Below are 27,703 nucleotides of genomic sequence, written 5' to 3'. Positions count from 1 at the left end.
AAAGGGAGAGAACACCCCCCCGCCCCAAATAAAAGTTGCATATCATTCCCATCACAAACAACGTCACGCAAATGATGCGATCGTGTATTTTGCCGCAATTTATATCATTGCGTGTATTTGCGAAAAAAATCTAAAAGTCTCTTTAATTTGCACACAAGTTTGCTGCATGTTGAGCTTGCAATCGATATGGAAACATTTTATAACGAATAAAACATGCATGTTTACTTTCACATTTATTTATTTTACGATTCTCAGAATTGCTGTGCAAAGGACAAGTTTAGAAAATGATACCGGTCTCTGAAATGGTCCATCGAATTAGCATGATGCTCGATGATGGACGTAGCAGTTGACCAATAGGGAAGCGTTCCTCACGATGAGGTGGGACTTTGCAGGTTTGATTGGCACGAGGTTTGTAACCTTAGTCATTCTCTCTGTCTAATAGTACCACTCGCATGAGAACCTCTTCAGTGTAGGAAGTTGCTGCTGTTTAAAAATCAATTCATCAGAATTTTAGAAAAGGGCACTTGAATATGGTGTAGTAAGAAAAAAAGTACTTTTAAAGATCTGGATTAGTACTTTTAAAAATGCCAACGAAAAGTTTCGAGGGAAAGTTATTAAACTACGAGAAAGAGCTTCCTACAACTTGCAATTGCAAGCAGCAGTGCAACAATTGTGGGATCTTCCTGGGTTTCTTCGTACTATCGCTGTGCCTCCACCTGGTCACCCTGGTCTGTTATTTGGATCTTCGATCCGAGGTGAAGCGGGAGCTGAGGCTGCAGAGCAGGAGCGAGCATTCAGCCGAACAAATACCAGATGGCACCCGTCAGCCGATGCACCCGAGCGAACTGGAACTACAATCAGTTGCCGCTGTCGCCGCCGCCGCCGCCGACGAGGTAAGTGCGATCCCTTTCCCAACGTGGTAACACTGTCCTTGGCATCTGGCGCTGTAAACGTTTCGCGGGTACAGCTTTAGAGCTAAAGCTGCGATTCCAATTTTGTATCGTTTCTTGTGTAGACGATTTCAACAAAACCATTTGCAGGCTGTTATCAACATTTCTACACCTGTATTGAAACTTGCTCGGCCAGAGGAATTAATTGCGATAATGTATTACTTTGATTGGACCAGTATCGGTGCATTGTTTGCAATTGATTGTTGGACTAGATGAGTGGTGAGGGGAGCTTAATCCTCCTGAAAACTTTTGTACTTCTAACTTCCATTGAAAGACAGCACTGTTTATTCTATCTACAGAATGTTCTTTAAATAGTTCCTAAACGTTGCTTTTGTTTACCCCTTATTGAGTTCTCTTAGCCTCTCTCCTGTTCCAGTATCTACTAGTATCATTCATTTCTTGATTTAAGAGGGCGCACAGGTGATTGATTTCCCCAATATCCATCAATGATACATATGCGTGTGTATAACCAGTTACGAGTGGTATTGATTTAACAAATCTCTCAAATGTTTTTTCATGTCTTAACTCTCCTTGGAGGAGGGGTTGGCTAGCAGTTGTGTGGAGAAGTGACACCGTGGAGAATTTGAAAGGGGAAAAGAAGAAAGCACCCGACATCTTTCTAGCTCATGGCACACACCATATATCGGTGCGATATCACCTTATTGACCAGCTCCCCTAATGCCTCAGTGCCACACCACACCAGGAGTTTGGTCTCCATAATAAAAACAGAAAATGCTGCAAATACTCGGCAGGTCAGGCAGCATTTGTGGAGAGAGAAACATAGTTAACGTTTCAGGTCGATGACCTTTTGTCAGAACTGGAAAAAGGTTTTAAGCAAGTACAGAGGCAGGGAACAACAACCTGTATTTATACAGCACCATTAACGCAGTAAAATGTCCCAAGGCGCGTCACAGGAATTTTAAGCAAGTACAGAGGCAGGGAACAACGACTTGTATTTATGACTTGTGACAATTAACGTAATAAAATGTCCCACGGTGCTTCACAGGAGTATTATGACAAAAAATTTGACACCGAGCCACATAAGGAGATTCGGGCAGGTGACCATCATCATAGGCAGTCCCTCGGAATCGAGGAAGACTTGCTTCCACTCTTAACATGAGTTCTTAGGTGGTTGAACAGTCCAATATGAGAACCACAGTCTCTGTCACAGGTGGGACAGATAGTCGTTGAGGGAAGGGGTGGGTGGGATTCGTTTAACAGTCTGCGCTTGATTTCTGCATGCTCTCAGTGACCAAAAAGTTGGTCAAAAAGGTAGGTTTCAAGGAGCATCTTAGAGGAGGATAGAGAGGTAGAGAGGTTTCGGCAAAGAATTCCAGAGCCTAAGGCCGAGACAACAGAAGGCATAGTCACCAATGGTTCAGCGATTATAATCAGGGAAGCTCGAGAGCAGAATTAGAGGAGTGCATTCATCTCAGTGGGGGGTTGTGGGGCTGGAGAAGATTAAAGATAGAGAGGGGCGATGCCATGGAGGGATTTGAAGACAAGATGAAAATTTTGAAACATAGAAACATAGAAAATAGGTGCAGGAGTAGGCCATTCGGCCCTTTGAGCCTGCACCGCCATTCAATAAGATCATGGCTGATCATTCCCTCAGTACCCCTTTCCTGCTTTCTCTCCATACCCCTTGATCCCCTTAACCATAAGGGCCATATCTAACTCCCTCTTGAATATATCAAATGAACTGGCATCAACAACTCTGCGGCAGGGAATTCCACAGGTTAACAACTCTCTGAGTGAAGAAGTTTCTCCTCATCTCAGTTCTAAATGGTCTACCCCTTATCCTAAGACTCTGTCCCCTGGTTCTGGACTTCCCCAACATCGGGAACATTCTTCCCGCATCTAACTTGTCCAGTCCCTTCAGAATCTTATACGTTTCTATGAGATCCCCTCTCATCCTTCTAAACTCCAGTGAATAAAGGCCCAGTTGATCCAGTCTCTCCTCATATGACAGTCCAGCCATCCCTGGAATCAGTCTGGTGAACCTTCGCTGCACTTGCTCAATAGCGAAACGTCCTTCCTCAGATTAAGAGACCAGAACCGAAGATAATATTCCAGGTGAGGCCTCACTAAGGCTCTGTACAACTGCAGTAAGACCTCTCTGCTCCTGTACTCAAATCCCATAGCTATGAAGGCCAACATACCATTTGCCCTCTTTACCGCCTGCTGTACCTGCATACCCACTTTCAGTGACTGATGAACCATGGACACCCAGGTCTTGTTGCACCTCCCCTTTTCCTAATCTGCCACCATTCAGATAATATTCTGCCTTCGTGTTTTTGCCCCCAAAATGGATAACCTCACATTTATCCACATTATACCGCATCTGCCATGCATTTGCCCACTCACCTAACCTGTCCAAGTCACCCTGCAGCGCCTCAGCGTCCTCCACACAGCTCACACCGCCACCCAGTTTAGTGTCATCCACAAACTTGGAGATATTACACTCAATGCTTTGCTTAACCGAGTGCCAATGTAGGTCAGTGAGCACAGGGGTGATGGGTGAACGGTACTTGGTGCGAGTTAGGACACGGGCAGCTGAAGGGGGGGGAAGGGAAAGAACAAAAGGGATGGTGGTGCAAGGTGAAAGGAAGTGGTAATGGAACAAGTAAAGAAACAAAAGATGCGTCGAGAGGAGGTGTAAATGGGAATATCAGAATCATCAGTAACAGCTGCTGTCTGATAAAATGGGGGCAGAGCCTATGATCTGAACTCAATGTTGAGTTCAAAAGGCTGTAAAGTGCCGAATAGAACGATGAGGTGCTGTTCTTTGAATTTACATTGAGGTTCATTGGAACAGTGTAGGAGGCAGCGGTCAGAGTGGGAGTGGTCCAGATAATTAAAATGACAGGCGACCGGAAGCTTGGGGTCACGCTTGCAGACTGAATGGAGGTATACCGCAAAGTGGTCACCCAATCTGCGTTGGTCCCCCCAATATAAAAGAGATCGCATCATGAGCAGCAAATACAGCATACTAAATTCAAAGTAAATCGCTGTTGTGGGTAAAAGTCCCACTCCAGAGACTTCAGCACTAAAATCTAGGGTGACATTCCAGCACAGTACTGAGGGAGTGCTGTACTGTCAGAGGTGCCGTCTTTCGGATGAGATGTTAAACCGAGGCCCCGTCTGCTCTCTCGGGTGAATGTAAAAGATCCCGTGGCACTATTTCGAAGAAGAGGAGGGGATTGGCCAGTGTCCTGGTCAATATTTATTCCTCAATCAACATCACTGAAACATTATCTGGCCATTATCACATTGCTGCTTGTGGGAGCTTTCTGCGGACCAATTATCTGCCACGTGTCCTACATTACAACAGTGACTATACTTCTAAAAGTAATTCATTGGCTGTAAAGCGTTTTGGGACTCCAGTTGGCATGAAAGGAGCTATATAAATGCAAGTCTCTCTCTTTCATCTGGAAGGGGTGTTTGGAGCCCTGGGTGGTGGGGAAGGAGAAGGTCTCAATGTCTTGTGGATGGTGGAGGAGGGGGAGGAAATCAGCCAAGGTTGCTGGTCCTGATTTCTATGCAATGATTCCTGCTAGAATGTGCACATAGGTCGACATTGAGCAAGGCTGAGATCCAACTTGGTCGTGTACAGTTCTGACACTGTGTCTAGGCAGACGCATGAAACACGGCCTCTTGGTGAGATATTAGAAAAAGGGGCAAGGGGAACAGGAGGATATGCTGACATCTGTAGCCCAGCAGGATTTGGTAGTTTGGGAAAGAAGGATAGAAAAGTGAATTCCAAGGAACTTTTCACTATAATCTACAGTTGGACCGTTCAGTAAGTGCAAAACATGAATTCACCAGAAAAATAAAAACAAGGGAAGAAAAACACAATCCACTGTAAGGCTTCAATACCCTCAGCAATAATACTCACCATTTCTGTACAGTATCTCAAGGCTGCCACACACTAATCTTGGCATTGAGGCTGTTAGAAATAGGATTACTAGTAAAGCCTCTAATTAATTATAGTTTTTAGTAGTTTGTAAAATTTAATAGACAAGGAAGTAAAATGTCATAAATAAAAATGATTGGGGGATGGGGGGCAAATGACTTGTCACTCTGACTGAAATGAATGAAATGGCTGCTCGAGTTACTCAGTAGACGGCAGTAATTATTAGTGAAGTTTAAAATAGAATCATAGAATTTTACAGTACAGAAAGAGGACCCACTGTTCCAGTGTTGGTTTACTGAAGGAGATTTTCAGTCTCTTTTCTCCATACCCCTTTAACATATTTATAAAAGTACTAAGTCACACCAGAACTCTTTTGCAGCCAGCTGTATGTTAAATATATACAAGCACAGTGCTTCTATTTTTCATGATTTTTTCCATTACAACAAACTGTTAAATGGCAGTAACCTACATATTTTAGTATAGCAGTTTTATAATAATGGTTCTGCTGTGTGCTTTCTCTTGCTCCTGACTTTGGAGATCTCTGCAAGTTTGCAGGAACCCATATCTGTGAGCAGGGTGGATAAAGGGGAACCAGTGGATGTGGTGTATTTGGACTTCCAGAAGGCATTTGACAAGGTGCCACATAAAAGGTTAATGCACAAGATAAAAGTTCACGGGGTTGGGGATAATATATTAGGATGGATAGAGGATTGGCTAACTAACAGAAAACAGAGAGTTGGGATAAATGGTTCATTCTCTGGTTGGCAACCAGTAACTACTGGGGTGCCGCAGGGATCAGTGCTGGGGTGCCGCAGGGATCAGTGCTGGGATCCCAACTATTTACAATCTATAGAAACGACTTGGAAGAAGGGACCGAGTGTAACATAGCCAAGTTTGCTGATGATACAAAGATGGGAGGAAAAGCAATGTGTGAGGAGGACACACAAAAACTGCAAAAGGACATAGACAGGCTAAGTGAGTGGGCAAAAATTTGGCAGATGGAGTATAATGTTGGAAAGTGTGAGGTCATGCACTTTGGCAGAAAAAAATCAGAGCAAGTTATTATTTAAATGGAGAAAGATTGCAAAGTGCCGCAGTACAGCGGGACCTGAGGGTACTTGTATATGAAACACAAAAGGATACTATGCAGGTACAGCAAGTGGAGCGGAGTCCATGATCAGATCAGCCATGATCTTATTAAATGGTAGAGCAGGCTCGAGGGGCTGTATGGCCTATTCCTGCTCCTATTTCTTATGTTCTTATAGACCCAGTGTTAATTCCACTAATGCATGGGAGCAAGCTATATATTATGTGCCCGCAACATCTTGCTAATTGTTTTGCAGTTATTTATGACAGCGATTAGTAGTTGACATGCTGCGACATGCCCACGAGATCACATATTTCAGATATCCTAAAAATTGGAAGCAAGCATAGAAAGAAATGTTGGATTTTTTTTTGGAAATGCATTTTGGATGTTTATGAAAGCAGTTCCATGATTTTGCATGTGGTTCTATAATTATGCATGTGCATTTGGTATAAAGAATGGTGTTTAACTTTTCTGGTAAGGTAATAGACTCCAATAACTTTCTTTATTTGTCTCTGCAGGGAAGGTTTGGTGCCAAAAAAATAACAATACTACTTTATGAATATAGTAAATTGCCCCAGTGGCTAAATTGGTAAATTTATTGGCATAATGATCAGGAAGGTTCCAGATTGAATACCTGATTGCACTGATGTATGGGGATGGGGATGGGGATGGGGGGGAGGTGGGGGGCAGGGTTGGTGGAGGCATTATCTGGCTACTGTAATTGGGTCTATGTCCCTCAAGGTAGGGAGGGGGGATTTGTTGTTAAATGATTCCTGCTGCAAAATGCACATGTGGATGTTGGATGAAAATAGGACCAGGATCAGGGTTAACTGTGGTATCCCATACAATCGCATTCAAAAAATGGTCACTTGGGCAAGACACTGGAAGGTGGTTGCTCTACGAAAGTACCTGGTGATCCCGGAGTTTCGGCGACTTGCAGTCTACGCAAAGGCCAGCAAAGGGGCCCACGTATCCCAGGAGCAAAAGGGCTCACATATCCCAGGATCGTATGGGTTTCGTACTGATCTCTGGGATCATGCGGGCTGGCCTAACCTATCAGAGCAGGGGGATCCCCATTCATATTTATGGTAATTCTGTATGTACGGAGTATGAATGGGAATACCTCGAAAAACACAAATACTGAAAATAAATTAAAAAACATATTACATATTTAAAATTAATTAAAATGCAATTTAATTAAATATTTTACACTTTTTTGGAAATTTTAAAAAATATGTTATTACAGGGCTAAAAACAAACTTACCTTAATGGACAGGGTTTTTAATATATAAATGAGAATAACATTATATTTTTTTAAACTCTTACGCTGGCAAAATAATTTTTGACGGATCGCAAGTGCCGCATTTAGGCGCATGTGCTTCGCATACCTAAACCCAGAACTTGCGAGGATCCCACAGGCTTGTATGCATTTAGTACGTGCTTGTGGGGAGCATGATTTCAGGCCCATAGTGCTTTGCACAACCTCCAGGTGCTCCAAAGTGCTTTACAGCCAATGAAGTACTTTTGAAGTGTAGTCATTGTTGTAATGTAGGAAATTCGGCAGCCAATATGTGCACAGCAAGCTCCCACGAACAGCAATGTGCTAATGACCAGGTAATCTGTTTTTTATTGTAATGTTGATTGAGGGATAAATATTGGCCGGGACACTGGGATAACAGGTAGAGAGGCAGAGAGGTTTAGGGAGAGAATTCTGGAACTGAGGGCCTTGGCAGCTGAAGGCACGGCCGCCAATAATGGAACGATTAAAATTGTGGGTGTGCAAGAAGCCGGAATTGGAGGAGTGCAGATATCCCGGCTGGGTGTACACTGGAGGAGGTTAGAGATGGGGAGGGGTGAGGCCATGGAGGCATATGAAAACAAGAATGAGAATTTTACAATCGAAGTTGATTAATAGGAAGCCAATGTAGGTCAGTGAACCTAACTTGGTGCGAGTTAGGGCAGCAGAGTTTTGGATTACCTCGTTTATGGAGGGTGGGAAATGGGAGGCTGTCCAGGAGTGCATTGGAGTAATCAAGTCTCGAGATTACAAAGGCATGGATGAGGGTTTCAGAAGCAGATGAGCTGAGGCAGGGGCAGGCGATATTGTGGAGGCGGAATTAGGAGGTCTTATTGATGGCGAGGATATGTGGTCGAAAGTTCATCTCGGGATCAAATATGACAACAAGGTTGCAAACCTTTCTGGATCAGCGTTCGACAGTTGCCAGGAAGAAGGATGGAGTCGGTGGCTAGGGAACAGACAAAGCAGACCAATACTACCCCAAAAGTTACCTCTGCAGTCAACCCATCAGCCCCCCACGCCCCACCAACCCGTTCTCAAGGCACCCTACCCCAATCAGACCCAGTTCATATTGGCACTCCAATATCGCTGTATTCAGATACTGTATTCCATCCAACTTGCTGCTGTTTAATATATCTTTCCCAACCCTTCCAGTTCATATTGGCACTCCCCCCTCTACTGTGTCCCTTCTTTCACAGCTATTTGCCCTCCACTCCCCTTGTCAAGTATTTTTCTCTCCCTCCAGCCCTCCTTGATTCCCCTTCCCATGCATCTCTCGCTGTTCTCCTTCCCATTGACCTGATTTGGTTCATATTGACAACTTCCAATCCCAGTTAAAAAAAAAAGTGGATTTTTTTATTATAAAATTCTGACGTGGGTTGATGGATAAGAGATTCTACAGTAAAATATGGTCCTTAAGTTGTTCAATTATTAGCTTTCCCCTTTATATATGAAGTTGTTTGATAATTGTGCACACTGCTTTATAATTATCCATGTGTCGTCGGTACAAAGTTGCATTTGGAGCTCTATTACTGTTACCGTGAAGATGTCTAGCAATGACAAAAAATAAACAGAATCCAGATGGCTGACTCAGTCAAACATTTTTCCATTGGATGCAAGCAGGGATACTACTTCCTGTGGAGCATCTATGATCATTAGGTTGTCAATGTTGTTGTACATGGCCTTGGTGAGGCCACACCTTGAATATTGTGTACAGTTTTGGTCTCCTATTCTGAGGAAGGACATTCTTGCTATTGAGAGAATGCAGCGAAAGTTCACCTAGACTGATTCCCGGGGTGGCAGGACTGACATATGAAGAAAGACTGGATCGACTAGGCTTATATTCACTGGAATTTAGAAGAATGAGAGGGGATCTCATAGAAACATATAAAATTCTGATGGGACTGGACAGGTTAGATGCAGGAAGAATGTTCCCGATGTTGGGGAAGTCCAGAACCAGGGTCACAGTCTAAGGATAAGGGGTAAGTAAGCCATTTAGAACCGAGATGAGGAGAAACTTCTTCACTCAGAGCTGTGAACCTGTTGAATTCTCTACCACAAATGCATGGCAGATGAGGCAAATGCATGGCAGATGAAGTATAATGTGGATAAATGTGAGGTTATCCACTTTGGTGGTAAAAACAAAGAGACAGACTATTATCTGAATGGTGACAGATTAGGAAAAGGGAAGGTGCAACGAGACCTGGGTGTCATGGTACATAAGTCATTGAAGGTTGGCATGCAGGTACAGCAGGCGGTTAAGAAAGCAAATGGCATGTTGGCCTTTATAGCGAGGGGATTTGACTACAGGGGCAGCGAGGTGTTACTACAGTTGTACAGGGCCTTGGTGAGGCCACACCTGGAGTATTGTGTACAGTTTTGGTCTCCTAACTTGAGGAAGGACATTCTTGCTATTGAGTGCAGCGAAGGTTCACCAGACTGATTCCCGGGATGGCGGGACTGACCCATCAAGAAAGACTGGATCAACTGGGCTTGTATTCACTGGAGTTCAGAAGAATGAGAGGGGATCTCATAGAAACGTTTAAAATTCTGATGGGTTTAGATAGGTTAGATGCAGGAAGAACGTTCCCAATGTTGGGGAAGTCCAGAACCAAGGGTCACAGTCTAAGGATAAAGGGTAAGCCATTTAGGACTGAGATGAGGAGAAACCTCTTCACCCAGAGAATGGTGAACCTGTGGAATTCTCTACCACAGAAAGTTGTTGAGGCCAATTCACTAAATATATTCAAAAATGAGTTAGATGTAGTCCTTACTACTCGGGGGATCAAGGGGTATGGTGAGAAAGCAGGAATGGGGTACTGAAGTTGCATGTTCAGCCATGAACTCATTGAATGGTGGTGCAGGCTCGAAGAGCCGAATGGCTTACTCCTGCACCTATTTTCTATATTTCTATGTCTATGTTTCTATGTGATGTGGTCACCTTTGTCACTTTTGCAACCGTGCAAGATAAAAGGAGCATAAATTTGCCTCAATACTGAATAGGAGTGTCAGCCTAGATTTTGTGATGATCAATATTTATCTCTCAATCAATGAAGCGAATTATCTGGTCATTATCTCATTGCTGTTTTTGGGACCTTGCTGTCTGCAAATTGACTGCCGCATTTCCTACATTGCAACAGTGACTGTACTTCAAAAAAAAAGTACTTAATTGGCTATAAAGCGCTTTGGGACGTCCGGTAGTTGTGAAAGATGCTATATACGTGTGCTCTTCTTCAAAATAGTTCCACGTCCACCTGAGGGAGCAGACAGAGCCTTGGTTTAACATATCATCCAACAGATGGCACCTCTGACAATGCAGCACTCCCTCAGTACTGCATTTGAGTGTCAGCCTAGATTTTTGACCTCAAGTCTCTGGACTGTGACTTTAACCCACAACCTTCTGAGGCATATTCAATCTTAGCTTTCAAAAAGGGAATTGGATAAGTATCTGAAGAAAAAAAATTGCAGGGCTATGGGGAAAGTGCAGGGAAGTGGGACTAGCTGAAGTGTTCTTGCAGAGAGCCAGCACAGGCTCGGAAGGGTCAAATGGCTTCCTTCTGTGCTGTAACCATTCTATGATTCTATGACGCAGAGGCAAGAGTGCTGCCAACTGAGCCACAGCTGATGCAATCCAGTATGGGAACACTGGCTAATTTTGTTTTAGTATCCTGGGATAGAAACCATCCCTATTGCAGCCATCTAATTTAACAATGGCTGGAGTTCTCATCTGACATCTTCCTAGTCAGCATGGCACAGCTACTGACAGACGTAACTAGTTGATCTATCGTGAGAGCTTGGAGAATGATGTTCTAAATTATGCTTGGGTAAAATCTGGCTATTGTGATGAGGGAAATAAATTTGTCAGTGTGATCAAAAACAGGAGTTCCTGAGGGTCATTTTGGGCATTTTCCACTGTAATGTGTTCTACTGGTGAGAATTAGAGTGCCAATGCAATGCACCATAAAGTGGTGAGACTTGTGTTCACACCATATTGTCTCCCCTTCCTCCATGCATTTATCTGCTCTCAATCAGCCACATCACCATCATCACAAGACTTGCAATCGCGTGCTTCCCCTGGTACAGTACTGACTTCACTGAGTGAATCCCTTCCCACACTCAGAGCAGGTAAACGGTCTCTCCCCAGCGGGTTCGGGGCCCAGGAGAGCCGAGGGCCCAGAGGCAGCACGGGCCAGTTCACACTACGATCTATGGATAGTAGGAGCATGCGTGCGCACTAGGTCCGTGTAGCAGAGCTGGTCTCCAGTTGTCTTGGTTAACCCTTGCCACTAAATCAAGACCTAGCCCTGTCAAGCCCGTGTGGTGGATGGTGTGCAACGGCCACCCCTCGCTAAAAGAATCCATGCACAGGGATCTTTCACCCTTCAGTATGTAGTTCGGGACCTGGAATGTCAGGTCCCTCATTGAAACACTTGTGAACTCATCCCTTTTTGGTGTGGAAGCGGGTCATCTTCAATAGGAGGGACTGCTTAATACTGTAACTACTGGCTTCAGAACAGCATTTTCTTGCCTTTGGCAATACATTGGGGAAAAGGCAGAAAATGACATTTGTCAAACAAACTTCAGTGGGGAACAAGAAGTTATGGGGATTTTTTGTTCATTTTCTGTTCCTCAGTGAGGGAGTGTTAGTCTCACAAAGAAGAAAAAACTTCTATTCTGTATATTTTTATGAAAGCAAAGATGTGCCTATTTGGAGAGTCAAACCTGTCTCTCTCAGTAATTGAGGTATCAATGAAACAGTAAGTAAAGACTAATGGGTACAAAGGATTGTGAAACAAAGCACACTGCCCCAAGGAGAGTCAGATGATGCCTTAAATCGGAAGAATGGCTCCGAACTGTCACTTGAACCCTGAAATAGGCTCTGGAGTATTTGTTCTTTGTAATCCAGGCTACTATAACCATGATCTGCTGTAATATAATCATAACTTAGTTTAAGCAAGAAATTTACTGTAGAATGGGTAACACAATACCACAATCCTTTGCCTTGCTACATGCCTACTGTGGCCGTTACTTAAACTCAGTCTCAGGACTCAAATTGTGGAACTTCTTGCTTCCATCAGTCTTCCCTTACTTTTACAATCTTTAGACTAAACTTGATATCGCCTAACTACTATAGGCTGACCATATGTCCCCGTTTTCTGGGGACAGTCCTCAGATTAGGTACCGTGTCACTGGGCAAACAATATCTCCGGAAGAGTCTACAGTTCAGAAAAATCGTCCCCATAGAGTTTTAAAAATTGAAATTGTACTGAAACCCTGGGCTGGGGGTGGTGGATTCTCTGCTCGTTCCTGCCTGTTCATGAACTGATTCCAGGAGTCGGTTGAACAGAGGCGAAAATGGCAGCCCTGCCTTCCTACAGTGCAGCGTGGCGGGAAACAAGGTCCCATCGATAGCTCGGGCTGCAATACACTCTGGAGGGTTGAATCACCTGACCCCATGATTCAGCCAATAGTGACTGGCTGGAGGGTGGAACCTTTTTAAATACGCAGGAGAAGCTGAGGGCACAGTGAGAGCTGGTGAGTGAGTGGAATTACTTTACCTTCGTATGATGCATAGAATAAAGAAAGCTCCAAATTCTCTCACCGTGAAGACGTGTCTGAAACCTTCTGAGACAGAGGGTGTTTCACACATTTATATGGAAAATCTCAAAGTTAAAATTGAGCAATTAAAAGTTAGGGTATTCGGGGATGAGTATAGTTGGTACAGCACTCTTGCCAGAACCCACATAAGATTTGAGATTCGGTTTAAAGTGAAAATGGCGTTGTCTCTACGCATATTCCACTAGCAGAAGCAACAAAGTCGTCATGCCGGTCTTTTTGAAACGTGACCTGGCTACTTTGCTGTGCTCCCATCCTGTGTGTCCCTGGATACGGTTTAGAAAATATCGAAACCAATGTTTCCCGTTTTTGTTTGGTGCTCGGTCCATTTAATTGGCTGCGCAGCCCATTCAAAGTTTCACGCTACGTGCGAAATTTCACATCGGAAAGCTGGTCCTGACTGTGTGGGACCAGCAGACAGCTGCGCGGCTGTGCAGCTTGGAGGGAACGTTGATGGTTACCCTAAACTACTACTACTTCATTTACCTCATCTTTATTCCTGTTCTCTTCAAATTGGTGGTGATCTGCACCGCGTGTGCTGGCCTTTCACTTTGGTTTCTTACTTAAAGAAATGTACAGAACTGGTGGTGAGTCTTTGGAATTCTTTACCCCAGAGGGTGTGTAAGCTCAGTTATTGAGTATATTCAAGACAGAGATTGATAGATTTTTGAATATTAAGGGAATCAAGGGATATGGGGATAGAAAATAGGTGCAGGAGCAGGCCATTCAGCCCTTCTAGCCTGCACCGCCATTCAATGAGTTCATGGCTGAACATGAAACTTCAGTACCCCCTTCCTGCTTTCTCGCCATAACCCTTGATCCCCCGAGTAGTAAGGACTTCATCTAACTCCCTTTTGAATATATTTAGTGAATTGGCCTCAACTACTTTCTGTGGTAGAGAATTCCACAGGTTCACCACTCTCTGGGTGAAGAAGTTTCTCCTCATCTCGGTCCTAAATGGCTTACCCCTTATCCTCAGACTGTGACCCCTGGTTCTGGACTTCCCCAACATTGGGAACATTCTTTCTGCATCTAACCTGTCTAAACCCGTCAGAATTTTAAACGTTTCTATGAGGTCCCCTCTCATCCTTCTGAACTCCAGTGAATACAATCTCAATTGATCCAATCTTTCTTGATAGGTCAGTCCCGCCATCCCGGGAATCAGTCTGGTGAACCTTCGCTGCACTCCCTCAATAGCAAGAATGTCCTTCCTCAAGTTAGGAGACCAAAACTGTACACAATACTCCAGGTGTGGCCTCACCAAGGCCCTGTACAACTGTAGCAACACCTCCCTGCCCCTGTATTCAAATCCCCTCGCTATGAAGGCCAACATGCCATTTGCTTTCTTAACCGCCTGCTGTACCTGCATGCCAACCTTCAATGACTGATGTACCATGACACCCAGGTCTCGTTGCACCTTCCCTTTTCCTAATCTGTCACCATTCAGATAATAGTCTGTCTCTCTGTTTTTACCACCAAAGTGGATAACCTCACATTTATCCACATTATACTTCATCTGCCATGCATTTGCCCACTCACCTAACCTATCCAAGTCACTCTGCAGCCTAATAGCATCCTCCTCGCAGCTCACACTGCCACCCAACTTAGTATCATCCGCAAATTTGGAGATACTGCATTTAATCCCCTCGTCTAAATCATTAATGTACAATGTAAACAGCTGGGGCCCCAGCACAGAACCTTGCGGCACTCCACTAGTCACTGCCTGCCATTCTGAAAAGTACCCGTTTACTCCTACTCTTTGCTTCCTGTCTGACAACCAGTTCTCAATCCACGTCAGCACACTACCCCCAATCCCATGTGCTTTAACTTTGCACATTAATCTCTTGTGTGGGACCTTGTCGAAAGCCTTCTGAAAGTCCAAATATACCACATCAACTGGTTCTCCCTTGTCCACTTTACTGGAAACATCCTCAAAAAATTCCAGAAGATTTGTCAAGCATGATTTCCCTTTCACAAATCCATGCTGACTTGGACCTATCATGTCACCATTTTCCAGATGCACTGCTATGACATCCTTAATAATTGATTCCATCACTTTACCCACTACTGAGGTCAGGCTGACCGGTCTATAATTCCCTGTTTTCTCTCTCCCTCCTTTTTTAAAAAGTGGGGTTACATTGGCTACCCTCCACTCCATAGGAACTGATCCAGAGTCAATGGAATGTTGGAAAATGACTGTCAATGCATCCGCTATTTCCAAGGCCACCTCCTTAAGTACTCTAGGATGCAGTCCATCAGGCCCTGGGGATTTATCGGCCTTCAATCCCATCAATTTCCCCAACACAATTTCCCGACTAATAAAGATTTCCCTCAGTTCCTCTTCCTTACTAGACCCTCTGACCCCTTTTACATCCGGAAGGTTGTTTGTATCCTCCTTAGTGAATACCGAACCAAAGTACTTATTCAATTGATCCGCCATTTCTTTGTTCCCCGTTATGACTTCCCCTGATTCTGACTGCAGGGGACCTACGTTTGTCTTCACCAACCTTTTTCTCTTTACATACCTATAGAAACTTTTGCAATCCGCCTTAATGTTCCCTGCAAGCTTCTTCTCGTACTCCATTTTCCCTGTCCTAATCAAACCCTTTGTCCTCCTCTGCTGAGTTCTAAATTTCTCCCAGTCCCCAGGTTCGCTGCTATTTCTGGCAAATTTGTATGCCACTTCCTTGGCTTTAATACTATCCCTGATTTCCCTAGATAGCCACGGTTGAGCCACCTTCCCCTTTTTATTTTTACGCCAGACAGGAATGTACAATTGTTGTACTTCATCCATGCGGTCTCTAAATGTCTGCCATTGCCCATCCACAGTCAACCCCCTAAGTATCATTCGCCAATCTATCCTAGCCAATTCACGCCTCATACCTTCAAAGTTACCCTTCTTTAAGTTCTGGACCATGGTCTCTGAAATTACTGTTTCATTCTCCATCCTAATGCAGAATTCCACCATATTATGGTCACTCTTCCCCAAGGGGCCTCGCACAATGAGATTGTTAATTAATCCTCTCTCATTACACAACACCCAGTCTAAGATGGCCTCCCCCCTAGTTGGTTCCTCAACATATTGGTCTAGAAAACCATCCCTTATGCACTCCAGGAAATCCTCCTCCACCGTATTGCTTCCAGTTTGGCTAGCCCAATCTATGTGCATATTAAAGTCACCCATTATAACTGCTGCACCTTTATTGCATGCACCCCTAATTTCCTGTTTGATGCCCTCCCCAACATCCCTATTACTGTTTGGAGGTCTGTACACAACTCCTACTAACGTTTTTTGCCCTTTGGTGTTCTGCAGCTCTACCCATGTAGATTCCACATCATCCAAGCTAATGTCTTTCCTAACTATTGCATTAATCTCCTCTTTAACCAGCAATGCTACCCCACCTCCTTTTCCTTTTATTCTATCCTTCCTGAATGTTGAATACCCCTGAATGTTGAGTTCCCAGCCCTGATCATCCTGGAGCCACGTCTCCGTAATCCCAATCACATCATATTTGTTAACATCTATTTGCACAATTAATTCATCCACCTTATTGCGGATACTCCTTGCATTAAGACACAAAGCCTTCAGGCTTGTTTTATTAACACCCTTTGTCCTTCTAGAATTTTGCTGTACAGTGGCCCTTTTTGTTCTTTGCCTTGGGTTTCTCTGCCCTCCACTTTTCCTCATCTCCTTTCTGTCTTTTGCTTTTGGCTCCTTTTTGTTTCCCTCTGTCTCCCTGCATTGGTTCCCATCCCCCTGCCATATTAGTTTAAATCCTCCCCAACAGCACTAGCAAACACTCCCCCTAGGACATTGGTTCCAGTCCTGCCCAGGTGCAGACCGTCCGGTTTGTACTGGTCCCACCTCCCCCAGAACCGGTCCCAATGCCCCAGGAATTTGAATCCCTCCCTGCTGCACCACTGCTCAAGCCACGTATTCATCTGCGCTATCCTGCGATTCCTACTCTGACTATCACGTGGCACTGGTAGCAATCCCGAGATTACTACTTTTGAGGTCCTACTTTTTAATTTAGCTCCTAGCTCCTTAAATTCGTTTCGTAGGACCTCATCCCTTTTTTTGCCTATGTCGTTGGTACCAATGTGCACCACGACAACTGGCTGTTCTCCCTCCCATTTCAGAATGTCCTGCACCCGCTCCGAGACATCCTTGACCCTTGCACCAGGGAGGCAACATACCATCCTGGAGTCTCGGTTGCGGCCGCAGAAACGCCTATCTATTCCCCTCACAATTGAATCCCCTATCACTATCGCTCTCCCACTCTTTTTCTTGCCCTCCTGTGCAGCAGAGCCAGCCACGGTGCCATGAACTTGGCTGCTGCTGCCCTCCCCTGATGAGTCATTCCCCTCAACAGTACCCAAAGCGGTGTATCTGTTTTGCAGGGGGATGACCGCAGGGGACCCCTGCACTACCTTCCTTGCTCTACTCTTCCTGCTGGTCTTCCATTCCCTAGCTGGCTGTGGACCCTTTCCCTGCGGTAAGACCAACTCGCTACACGTGCTACTCACGTCATTCTCAGCATCGTGGATGCTCCAGAGTAAATCCACCCTCAGCTCCAACTCCGCAACGCGGTCCGTCAGGAGCTGGAGGCGGATACACTTCCCGCACACGTAGTCGTCAGGGACACCGGAAGTGTCCCTGAGTTCCCACATGGTACAGGAGGAGCACAACACCCGACCGAGCTCTCCTGCCATGTCTTAACCCTTAGATACACTTAAACTGGTAATAACAATGTTAAAAGTTACTGACCAATATAAGAAGAAAAAGAAAAACTACTCACCAATCACCAGCCAATCACTTACCCCCTAGGCTGTGACGTCACCTTTGTTTTTTTGCCTTCTCCCTGCAGCTGCACCGGTACGCCTCTCGCCGACCCCGGACTCGCGCTGCTCCGAGCTCCCGCCTCCTCGATAGTGCAGGAAAGTGGAATTGTGGCAGAAGATCAGCCATGATCTTGTTGAATGGCCGCCTACTGCTCCTAATTCTTATGGTCAAGAGCTAGGAATTAAGCAATACACTCACATTTATATAGCTGTCTCAAAGCGCTTTCCAGACAAAAAGTATCTTTTTTGAAGTGTAGTCACAGTTGTAATGTAGGAAATGTGGCAGCCAATTTGCCCATAGCATGCTTCACAAATGGCAATATGATAAAGAAAGAAAGACTTGCATTTATATAGCGCCATTATATATTTATATAATGACCAGATAATCTGTTTTCATGCTATTAGTTGAGGAATAAGTATTGACGAGGACTCCAGGGATAACTCCCCTGCTCCTCTTCAAATAGTGTCAAGGGATCATTTATGTCCACCTGAGAGGGCAGACAGTGCCTTGGTTTAACGTCCCAGCCAAAAGACGGCACTTCCGACAGTGCAGCACTCCATCAGTATTGCACTGAAGTATCAGCTTAGATCAGGAGATTACTGAGATAGGGAGGGGTGAGGCCACGGAGGGATTTGAAAATAAGGGTAAGAATTTTGAAATCAAGGCGAGCACAGAGGTAATGGGTGAGCAGGACTTGGTGCGAGTTAGGACACAGGCAGACGAGTTTTGTATCACCTCTAGTTTACGAAGGGTAGAATGTGGGAGGCCAGCCAGGAATAGTCAAGTCTAGAGGTTACAAAGGCATGGATGAGGGCTTCAGCAGCGGATGAGCTAAGGCAAGGGCAGAGACGGACAATGTTATGGAGTTGAAAAATAGGCAGTCTTAGTTATGCTGCGGATATGTGGTCGAAAGCTCATTTCAGGGTCAAATATTTGCCACGGTAGCGAACAGTCTGGTTCAGCCTCAGAGAAGTTGGAAAGAGGAATGGAGTCAGTGGCTAGGGAATGGAATTTGTGGCGGGGACCAAAAACAATGGCATCGGTCTTCCCAATATTGAATTGGAGAAAATTTCTGCTCCTCCAGAATTGGATGTCGGACAAGCAGTCTAACAATTTAGAGATTGTGGAGGGGTCGAGAGAATTGCTAGTGAGGTAGAGACAGTTGGACCCAGGTGACTGAGAGTTCTACCACCACTAATGGGCTTGAAGGGAGTGGGAGGATGCACAAAAGGTTGAGCCAGAGGACTAAAAGATGTGGCGAAGGTTCCAGGTTTGGGTTGAGGTGAGGCTTTGCAAGTGATTGAGGATTTTAAATTCAAACATTTGGGGAGCAGGGAGCCAATGTAATTAGAGAATGGGATTAATGGATAGCAGGATTTTGCAGGCTAGGATAAAGGTAGCTGAATTTTGAACCCGTTGGGAGGCTAACAAAAGATACATTGGAGAAATTAAGTCTAGATAATTGAAGCATAGATAATAAGGGTTTCAGCTTTTAATCACCCGTCCTAGAATCTCCTTTCTCTCGGTGTCAATCTTTGGCTGATTACGCGCCTGTGAAGCACCTTGGGGCATTTTCCTATGTGAACATGCTATATAAATGCAAGTTGTTCAGTGCAGTTCTGGTGAGATAGAGGTGGAGGCAGGTGCTATTGTGGAGGTGGAAGTAAATGGTTGTGATGACTGATGGGTATTGGATTTTCAAGCTTAGCTCTGGGTTGTATACACAAGCTTGTATGTGCACGGTTGTGTAATTGCCCTCTGATGCAGATTAGAAAGATACCCTGATTTGATTCCTGATCAGTACTGAGCTTAGGTAGTCTGCTCCTGATCACTGGCCACTGAATAGAGTTGGAAAACATGTTTAGGAGGATGTTTGGTGTGGACAGTATTGGGCTCAGCTATGAGGTCCCCAATAGTCACATAAACTGAAGGTGCACATGGAAAGAATATCTGCTTTTGTCCGGTCAGCATCTGTGGAATAGTATTAGTGTGTTATCCACTTTGAGAGGAAGGATAATTTTTTAATTACAAGGGAAATCCTGTTTTAAATCATTTTAGTAAAGAAAGTTTATATTTTAAAGTTGAAATTCCAAAGCTTGGGACTTAGCTGGCTGAAGGAAGTTGGGAGGGATGCACAAGAGGCCAGAGTCAGTGGATCAGAGAGTATTGGGGGTAGTGGGGCTGGAGGAGGTTACAGGGCTGTAAAGCATTTTGAGACGTCCGGTGATCATGAAAGGCACTGTATAAATGCAAGGGGTAGAAATCTACCCACCCACCCCCAGCCTGTCCCCGCCCAAAATGGGGCGCACGCACCCCGTTTCAATGGTTTTTAACCGCAGCCGGTTGAGGTCACCTGTTGAGCAAAATTCTGTTCTTTGTTTTTTTAAATTTGGAGCCAGAAGTCGCTCTTAATGGGGGTGGTGACTACACGAGAGAGGCGGATATGCAGCGGTGGCAACACCTGAGGGGTAGAAGTTGGGGGCGGTGCTGTAAGGGGGTAAAAAATACAGACATATTGTATGTAAACCTCGCTTATGATAGAAAATGGCTGTATAACATAAAATGAAAACTTTAGATATTCAAGATTTTGAGGGAACGACATAGAATCAGGCTAAAGGCTTGCGTGCTTATCTTTTAAAGAATGCAGAACAGACTGAAAAGGCCAGAGCAAGGTCAAAACTGTAAAAACAACACATTCCAAAACTGAGATCGGTTCCATATGCTATGGGAGCTGGAGAGGTTGCAGACCATTCAGCAGCCAATCTGATAAGAGTTAACGAATCAATGTCGCTCCGATGATTAGTTGTAGACCAATCGGTGGTTGTCGTCTAGTGTTCACGAGACCACCATGTCTCAAACTGTATAACTGTGTGTGGAACCATTGTTCTTTGAAGATCTTGTCCTAGACTGCTAGGACTGAGAGCTTCCTCTGCATATGCTGGAATAAAGATCGTTTCAAACCTATCTTTGGAGACTATCATCAATCGGGTGCGATCCTCTATTTCAGTGGGTCCACTCGGGAGAAAGGGAGATTTCTCCACAGCAGGTGTCGTCATCACGGTGCTGCGTCATCACGGTGCTGCGTCACCACGGCTCTCCCCTTCACTTAAAGGGCAGAGCCTTTGCGATGTTAAAACTTCGGCCCACTGGGCCACCAGGGAGAGTTTTGGCTGGGCCAGTGGCCTGGCACCCAAGAGGGGGTGCCCGGCTGCCTGTTGGCGGCCTGGCCGAACTCGGGAAATAATTGTCGGGCCAACATGGCAGCCGGCCAACAAAAAAAACATGGCGGCAACGGCAGTGCGTTCTCCCCTTTAAGGGAAGCCACACCGCCATTGCAGAAGGCCAAGGCCTCACTGGACCACCGGGAAAAAACAGGTTTTGGCACTGCTGGGCGGGCCAAAGATTTTCAGAGGGGAATGTTGCTGTCGAGGGGAAGGGGGTGGGTAGGTCAGCGGTGCACATGGTGATGACGCACTGAAGATGGATCGGCAGCAGCAGAGCGGTGGGGGATCGGGGCACCGCTGGGAAAACTCTGAAGGGCAATTGGGCTAGCAGTGGCCATTCCACTCTGCCGCGTGGCCGGCGATTTGCGGTAGCAACGGGTCTTACGGAGAGGGGCAATTTCGGCTCCCAAGTCTGTCTTCTTTTTTACTAGACATAAAACATTGTCCTGTAATTTGCGGTCAGTGACGATGCGATGGCAATTGCTGCTGACCTCAAAAGAAAACTGTGCACAGAGATCTCGCGATCTATGGCAAAAGCTTTAGGTTTCGCGATGTGTGATTGATTGTCGCGCTGTCAACAGGGATTCCTAATGCGATGCAGCCATGATATCATCAAGCTGTCTAACATTGATCACAATCCCCTAAGTTGTCTGCACAGTCACATCTTTGAGGGAGGGGCAGAGAGAGAGAGAGAGAGACATACACACAGAGGGAAAGGGGGGAGAAAGAGAGGGGGGGAAAAAACGGATTCCTCCCCACCCATTTAACTTGCTGGTTAGTCCAGAACTCTGCACAGCCTCACTGAATATTCCTTACAACAGTGCTCCTCAACAACAACAGCAACTTGCATTTTTGTAGCACCTTTAATGTAGTAAACCATCCCACGGTGCTTCACAGGAATGTTATCAAAAATAATTTGATAATGAGCAACATCAGGAGATATTGCGACAGGTGACCAAAAGCTTGGTCAAAGAACTTGGTTTTAAGAAGCATCTTAAAGAAAGAAGAAAGACTTGCATTTGTAAAGTTTTAAAGGAGGAGAGAGTCAGAGAGGTTTAGGGTGGGAATTCTAGAGCTTGGGGCCTCGGCAGCTGAAGTCACGGCCACCAATGATGAAAATCAGGAATGCGTAAGAGGCCAGAATTGGAGGAGTATAGGACTGGAGGAGGTTAGAGATGGGGTTTTATGCAAAGTCATGAATAAATCAAAAAGTCGGTGAACATCCCTACCACCTCCCCCCCCCCCCCCCCCCCCCCCACCCCCACCCCTTCTGAAGTTTCACTTTGTGAACATCATTGGACCTACTTGGAGTTTCGGCTGCTGGCTGCACAACACTGTTGATGAGACAGTATTCAGGCAACTCGTCAGCAATTTGATGGCAGATCTTTGATTAGAAGTATCGTACACCCTCAATTATCATTGATTTAAGTCAGCACTTTTAGGTAGTTGCCATGTGGAGGCCACATATTTCCCAAAAGGCAAACAAACTAGAGGAATAATAATCCAATTTTAATAGGGACGTCTCTTTATGCAAACTGGAATAGCCCTTTTCCTAGTATTATTCCTTTCCCCAAAAAGTGCGGAAACAGTAATGAATTCCACCCGTCAAAAAAATTTTGCAGACAGGCGATGAACAGAGACCTTGATGTATGGGCACAGTTAGTTTGCTGAGTACCATAGGTGTCCCTCACAACTGACTTGGGAATGCCCACTAAGTATAATGGATACAAAGATGAATGGAGAAGTGTTGAATTTGTCAGCATTGACATTCCTCGCGTTGCTGCTCACAAATCAGAAGAGCAATGAAATACATTTTTAAAGCAATTGTTCTCCGGTTACGTCATGATGTATGTAGCATTTGTTTGATAAATATGTTATGAAGCAGGCCAAAGTTCTGCATCTTGCATTAATTTTAGTAATAGATGAGTTCTGTATTTGTGCCATTAACCTCTGCTCTTTTCCCTCTTGGTTTAGTGATCAACTGGAACTGTAGGGAAAAGAGCAGAGGTTAATGATATCCGCACTAATCGCAATGCATTTGTATGGGAGAGGTTGGCTGTCTACATAATGAATGGCACTATATTCGAGCAGAGCTTTCAACATCATATCCTCTCCGTCACACAGAACGTCTACTTCCACCTCTGTAACATTGTCCTTCTCTGCCCTTGCCTCAGCCCATCTGTTGCTGAAACCCTCATGTCTGCTTTTATCATCTCCAAACTCGATTATTCTAATGCTCTCCTAGTTGATCACCCATCCTCCGAACTCTGTAAACCTCAGCTCATACATAAACTCTGCTGCCTGCATCCTATCCTACACCAAGTCCTGCTCATCCATCACTAGTATCCTTGCTGACCTACATTGGCTTCTCGTCACCCGATTCAATTTAAAATTCTCATCCTTGTGCTTCAATCCCTTCATGGCCCATCTCTGTAACTCCTCCAGCCCTACAACCCTCACGCCCACCCCCACTCGTCAACCCCCAGTACTCTGATCCTTTGACTCTGGCCTCTTGTGCATCCCCCCCCACCCAAATCCCTTCAGCCAACTAAGTCCCAAGCTCTGGAATTTCAATCCCTAAACCCCTCTGCCTTTCCACCTTTAAGACCAACCTTAAAACTCGCATCTTTAACGATTGAGCCAAGGCTACCCTTTTTTTTTACATCTCATATTTTTCTATGTTAAAGGTGCTATATAAATAAATATATGTTGCTGCTATACGCAAATTAGTTGCCACACTTCGCTGGATTACACTTCAAAAGTACTTCAATGGCTGTGAAGCGCTTTGGGCCGTCATGAAGTGCGCTCTAGAAATGCAGGTCATTCCAAGTGGGAAAACTACATCAACCTGAATGGGATGGGCCAAGTGCTCAGCCAGATAGGAAAATGGCAGCTTGTGTGGTACTGCTGCCCCCTGAGGAACCTATCAAAACCACATTTTGCTGTAGAATTCCACACCCCAGCTCTTTTGCCATGTGCTATAGCCCTCTGTATCCCTCAGTCCAAATGCCAGAATTTCCCCTGATGGTCCCCAACTCTTTTTCTATCTGACAGTACTTCTGTCTCTTGAACCAGTGCTTCAGTCATGGCAGAGGCAACTCTTGTAGATTGGCAGCTGCCAAAGTCGGGGATGCTATGGTAGCACTGTAAAGGGAACGGTAACTGGCCAGTGTGGGTAGTGGGGGGGGGGGGGGTGTGCGGGGGAGGAATGAGACTGAGGGCACGTGCGGAGATCTGCAGCTTTAAATACTGAGGAAAGGACCTTTTTTAAGGGCTCAATTTTCCCCAATGACCTTTTTTTGCGTATTTGAAGACTTATGCCCGTTTTTTTGGGGGGCCTGACTACGCCAAAAAAAAAAGTTGAAAGTTTCCCCGTTTTAACTTGTGAATGTGGCCCGGCGCATATTGTCCTTAAGCTCTGTGAGTGGAGCCTTAGATGTGCGGCAAAAAGATCGGGTTGCCAGGGTAACAAGGGACACACTGCGGGCTGAGGCTGGAAAGTAAAACATACAAGGCATTCTGGCCAGCTCACAGCAACCTGCACAGGCACCTTGCACATTGCAGCTATTTATGGCAGCAGCTTACCAACATGAAAATATTCAAGAGACTTTGTGCCAAAAGTCTATCCTGTAAACTGTAAGAATTGGAAAGGCACCACCTCCCCACCCCCCCACCTCTAGTGCCGCTCCTAGCCCAGGCCGAAAGGGCTACCCTCCCCCGGAGCTGCTCCAAGCCCAGGCCGAAAGCCTTCCCCGGAACGTGCTGCTCCTAACCCAGGCCGAAAGGCCTCCCTCCCCCTGCCGATGTCCGGTGCCACTTCTAGCCCAGGCCGATAGGCCTCCCTCTCTCAGAGCCGGTGCTGCTCCTAGGCCTGACCCAATACCAGCTCCCCCACCGCCGCTGCTGTCCGGGACGTGGAACTGGATCTTCTGCGATGATTCCCTTACCTGCGCTGATTTTGTTAACTGACCAGAAGGTTTTTCACCATCTTTTTTTAAAAAAAAATCATAGTTGGCCAAACTTGCTCAAATGGCCAGAATTGGCACGGGTGGCAGGTTACGCCCTCAATGAGGTTAAAAAAAATCATAGCCTTAAAAAAAAATCGTACCTAAGTAAATTACGCAGGCACAGAAACTTTGGGGAAACTTGGAGATTTTAATTTACTCCAAAAAATAAATGGTGCACGCCAAAAAAACGGCACAGATAATTGGGGAAAATTGAGCCCAAAGTTACTCCTGTCCACCCAGCATAAATAACTGAGGCAGAATGGTACAGGCTTTCCTATAATACAGCAGGAAACCGCTACAGCAATTTGCAGTGTGTGAGTAGGAAAAGCAAACAGATAATAGGCCCAATTTTTCCCCGAGATGCCCGAGTTGCGGCGCTTCATTGCGTCAGGAGATGCTCCAGAAAAAAATCTTTGTACTTTCGCCGCTGTTTGACCTCTACTGTGCAGCCGTGCAGCATGGCCAGTCGCCTCGGGGGAGTGGAGTCTGCGGTCTGTGCTGGAAAAATGTGCCGTGACGTCTGCACATACACGGTGGAAAAAAGTGACGTTTCTGACGTCTCTGAAGTGGCCTTGCATGCGCAGTAGCGCTGCCTTCCTGGTCCGCTGTGGTGAATACCCTCCCTGGTTGGCTTATATAATACATGTTGGTTTAGTTTGTAGAGTGTTACATAGTTCGAGTTCTTTTTTTTTTCCAACTGGGTCCCAATGTCTTATTTGGACTGGAATCCTGACCCTTTGAGGGGTCTCTTGTTAAGCTGCCTATGTTTTTCCCTACACATTTTGCTTGATGTATAATCCCATGGTTTCCCTTTTATGTGGTGGTCTGTTCAATCTCGTTCTTTTTGTAGTTATGTTGTAGCCTTCTGTCTTCAGCCTCCCGGTCTGCCCCCTCACCCCGAGCCCTGGCCGAAGGGCTTGCCAGTGCATTCTCCCACCCCTAGCCCAGGCCGAGTGGTCTCCTCCCTTCTGGTCAAACGCTTCCCCCCACCTCTCTCTCCCTCCCCCCCCACCTCTCTCTCCCTCCCCCCCCCACCTCTCTCTCCCTCCCCCCCCCACCTCTCTCTCCCTCCCCCCCCCCACCTCTCTCTCCCTCCCCCCCCCCACCTCTCTCTCCCTCCCCCCCCCACCTCTCTCTCCCTCCCCCCCCCACCTCTCTCTCCCTCCCCCCCCACCTCTCTCTCCCTCCCCCCCCCCACCTCTCTCTCCCTCCCCCCCCCACCTCTCTCTCCCTCCCCCCCCACCTCCCTCTCCCTCCCCCCCCACCTCCCTCTCCCTCCCCCCCCCACCTCTCTCTCTCTCCCTCCCCCCCCCCACCTCTCTCTCCCTCCCCCCCCACCTCTCTCTCCCTCCCCCCCCACCTCTCCCTCCCTCCCCCCCACCTCTCTCTCCCTCCCTCCCCCCCCCACCTCTCTCTCCCTCCCTCCCCCCCCCACCTCTCTCTCCCTCCCTCCCCCCCCCACCTCTCTCTCCCTCCCTCCCCCCCCACCTCTCTCTCCCTCCCTCCCCCCCCCACCTCTCTCTCCCTCCCTCCCCCCCCCACCTCTCTCTCCCTCCCTCCCCCCCCCACCTCTCTCTCTCTCCCTCCCTCCCCCCCCACCTCTCTCTCCCTCCCTCCCCCCCCCACCTCTCCCTCCCCCCCACCTCTCTCTCCCTCCCCCCCACCTCTCTCTCCCTCCCCCCCACCTCTCTCTCCCTCCCCCCCACCTCTCTCTCCCTCCCCCCACCTCTCTCTCCCTCCCCCCCCACCTCTCTCTCCCTCCCCCCCCCACCTCTCTCTCCCTCCCCCCCCCCACCTCTCTCTCCCTCCCCCCCCCCACCTCTCTCTCCCTCCCCCCCCCCACCTCTCTCTCCCTCCCCCCCCCCCACCTCTCTCCCCCTCCCCCCCCCCCACCTCTCTCTCCCTCCCCCCCCCCCACCTCTCTCTCTCTCTCCCTCCCCCCCCCACCTGCTGCTGCTGTCCGGGCATCTGCTGCACTGACCTGCGCCGATTTCCTTACCTGCGCTGATTTCTTTAACTGTCCGCAAAGGTTTTTTCGAGTGGCCACACATGCTGGCCTAAGTAGAACTGGACTAACTATTAGCTGGCCAAAGTTGCCTAAATGGCCAGAATTGGCGTAGGTGGCTGATAACGCCCCCTTTTGAGAAAAAAAAGTACCTAAAAAAAAAACGTAACTAAGTCAGTTACGCTGGTGCAAATTGATTGGGGAAACTGGGGATTTTTAAGTTAGGCCAGAAAAAGCAGCCTGCTCCAAAAAAAACGGAGCAAATACTGGGGAAAATTGAGCCCAATGAAACTAAGGTTGAAAATATATGTAGGGCAAATTAGTATTGTTGCCTGAACCAAGCTAATTAAATTGAAAATCTATCGTGCTGAATTGTTACATAAATTCCAAACATTGTACAAGAAGAGATATCTGCAAACTTGTCGGCGTCTCGGTAACCCTTTATCATGTTTTATGCTTTGAAATTGCCAGTCGAAGGCTGCCCAAGAGCAGCATTTTGTGTGGAACATCAAACACCCCCTCCCCCACCCCTGCTGAAGCTCTGCTCCAATAGCCTGAATGAGCGCTGCCTGTTACAATCGCAATGTTGCTGTGGGGGTGGGGGCTAAACACAAATGTCTGCTTCAGGCCGGCTTGGACTTTAAACTAGAATACAGCAACACTGAGTGAGTGAGAGGCACAAGGAAATCTACTGTTGTCTCATAATCCATCCAGTTATAAGGTGATTGGCAATTGAATCCAGGAGGGAGAGGTGAGCA

At 46.4% G+C, this 27,703-nt stretch overlaps 1 protein-coding gene across 2 annotated transcripts in view; it reads left to right on the top strand.

Moving 5' to 3' along the window:
- The first annotated feature begins 466 nt into the window (after positions 1–466).
- eda (ectodysplasin A) overlaps positions 467–27,703 on the top strand; it is a 333,535-nt gene continuing 306,298 nt past the window's right edge. For both annotated transcript variants that reach the window (XM_070882801.1, XM_070882800.1), the window contains exon 1: positions 467–893. In XM_070882801.1, the coding sequence (XP_070738902.1) occupies positions 585–893 (309 nt within the window). In that variant the 5' untranslated portion in view covers positions 467–584. The remainder of the gene's footprint in view (positions 894–27,703) is intronic.

Source organism: Pristiophorus japonicus, chromosome 6, assembly GCF_044704955.1.
Source record: "Pristiophorus japonicus isolate sPriJap1 chromosome 6, sPriJap1.hap1, whole genome shotgun sequence".
In the NCBI taxonomy this organism is placed as follows: domain Eukaryota; kingdom Metazoa; phylum Chordata; class Chondrichthyes; family Pristiophoridae; genus Pristiophorus; species Pristiophorus japonicus.
The sequence above is the reverse complement of the archived record's forward strand: the minus strand, read 5'-3'. Positions and strand labels throughout refer to the sequence as shown.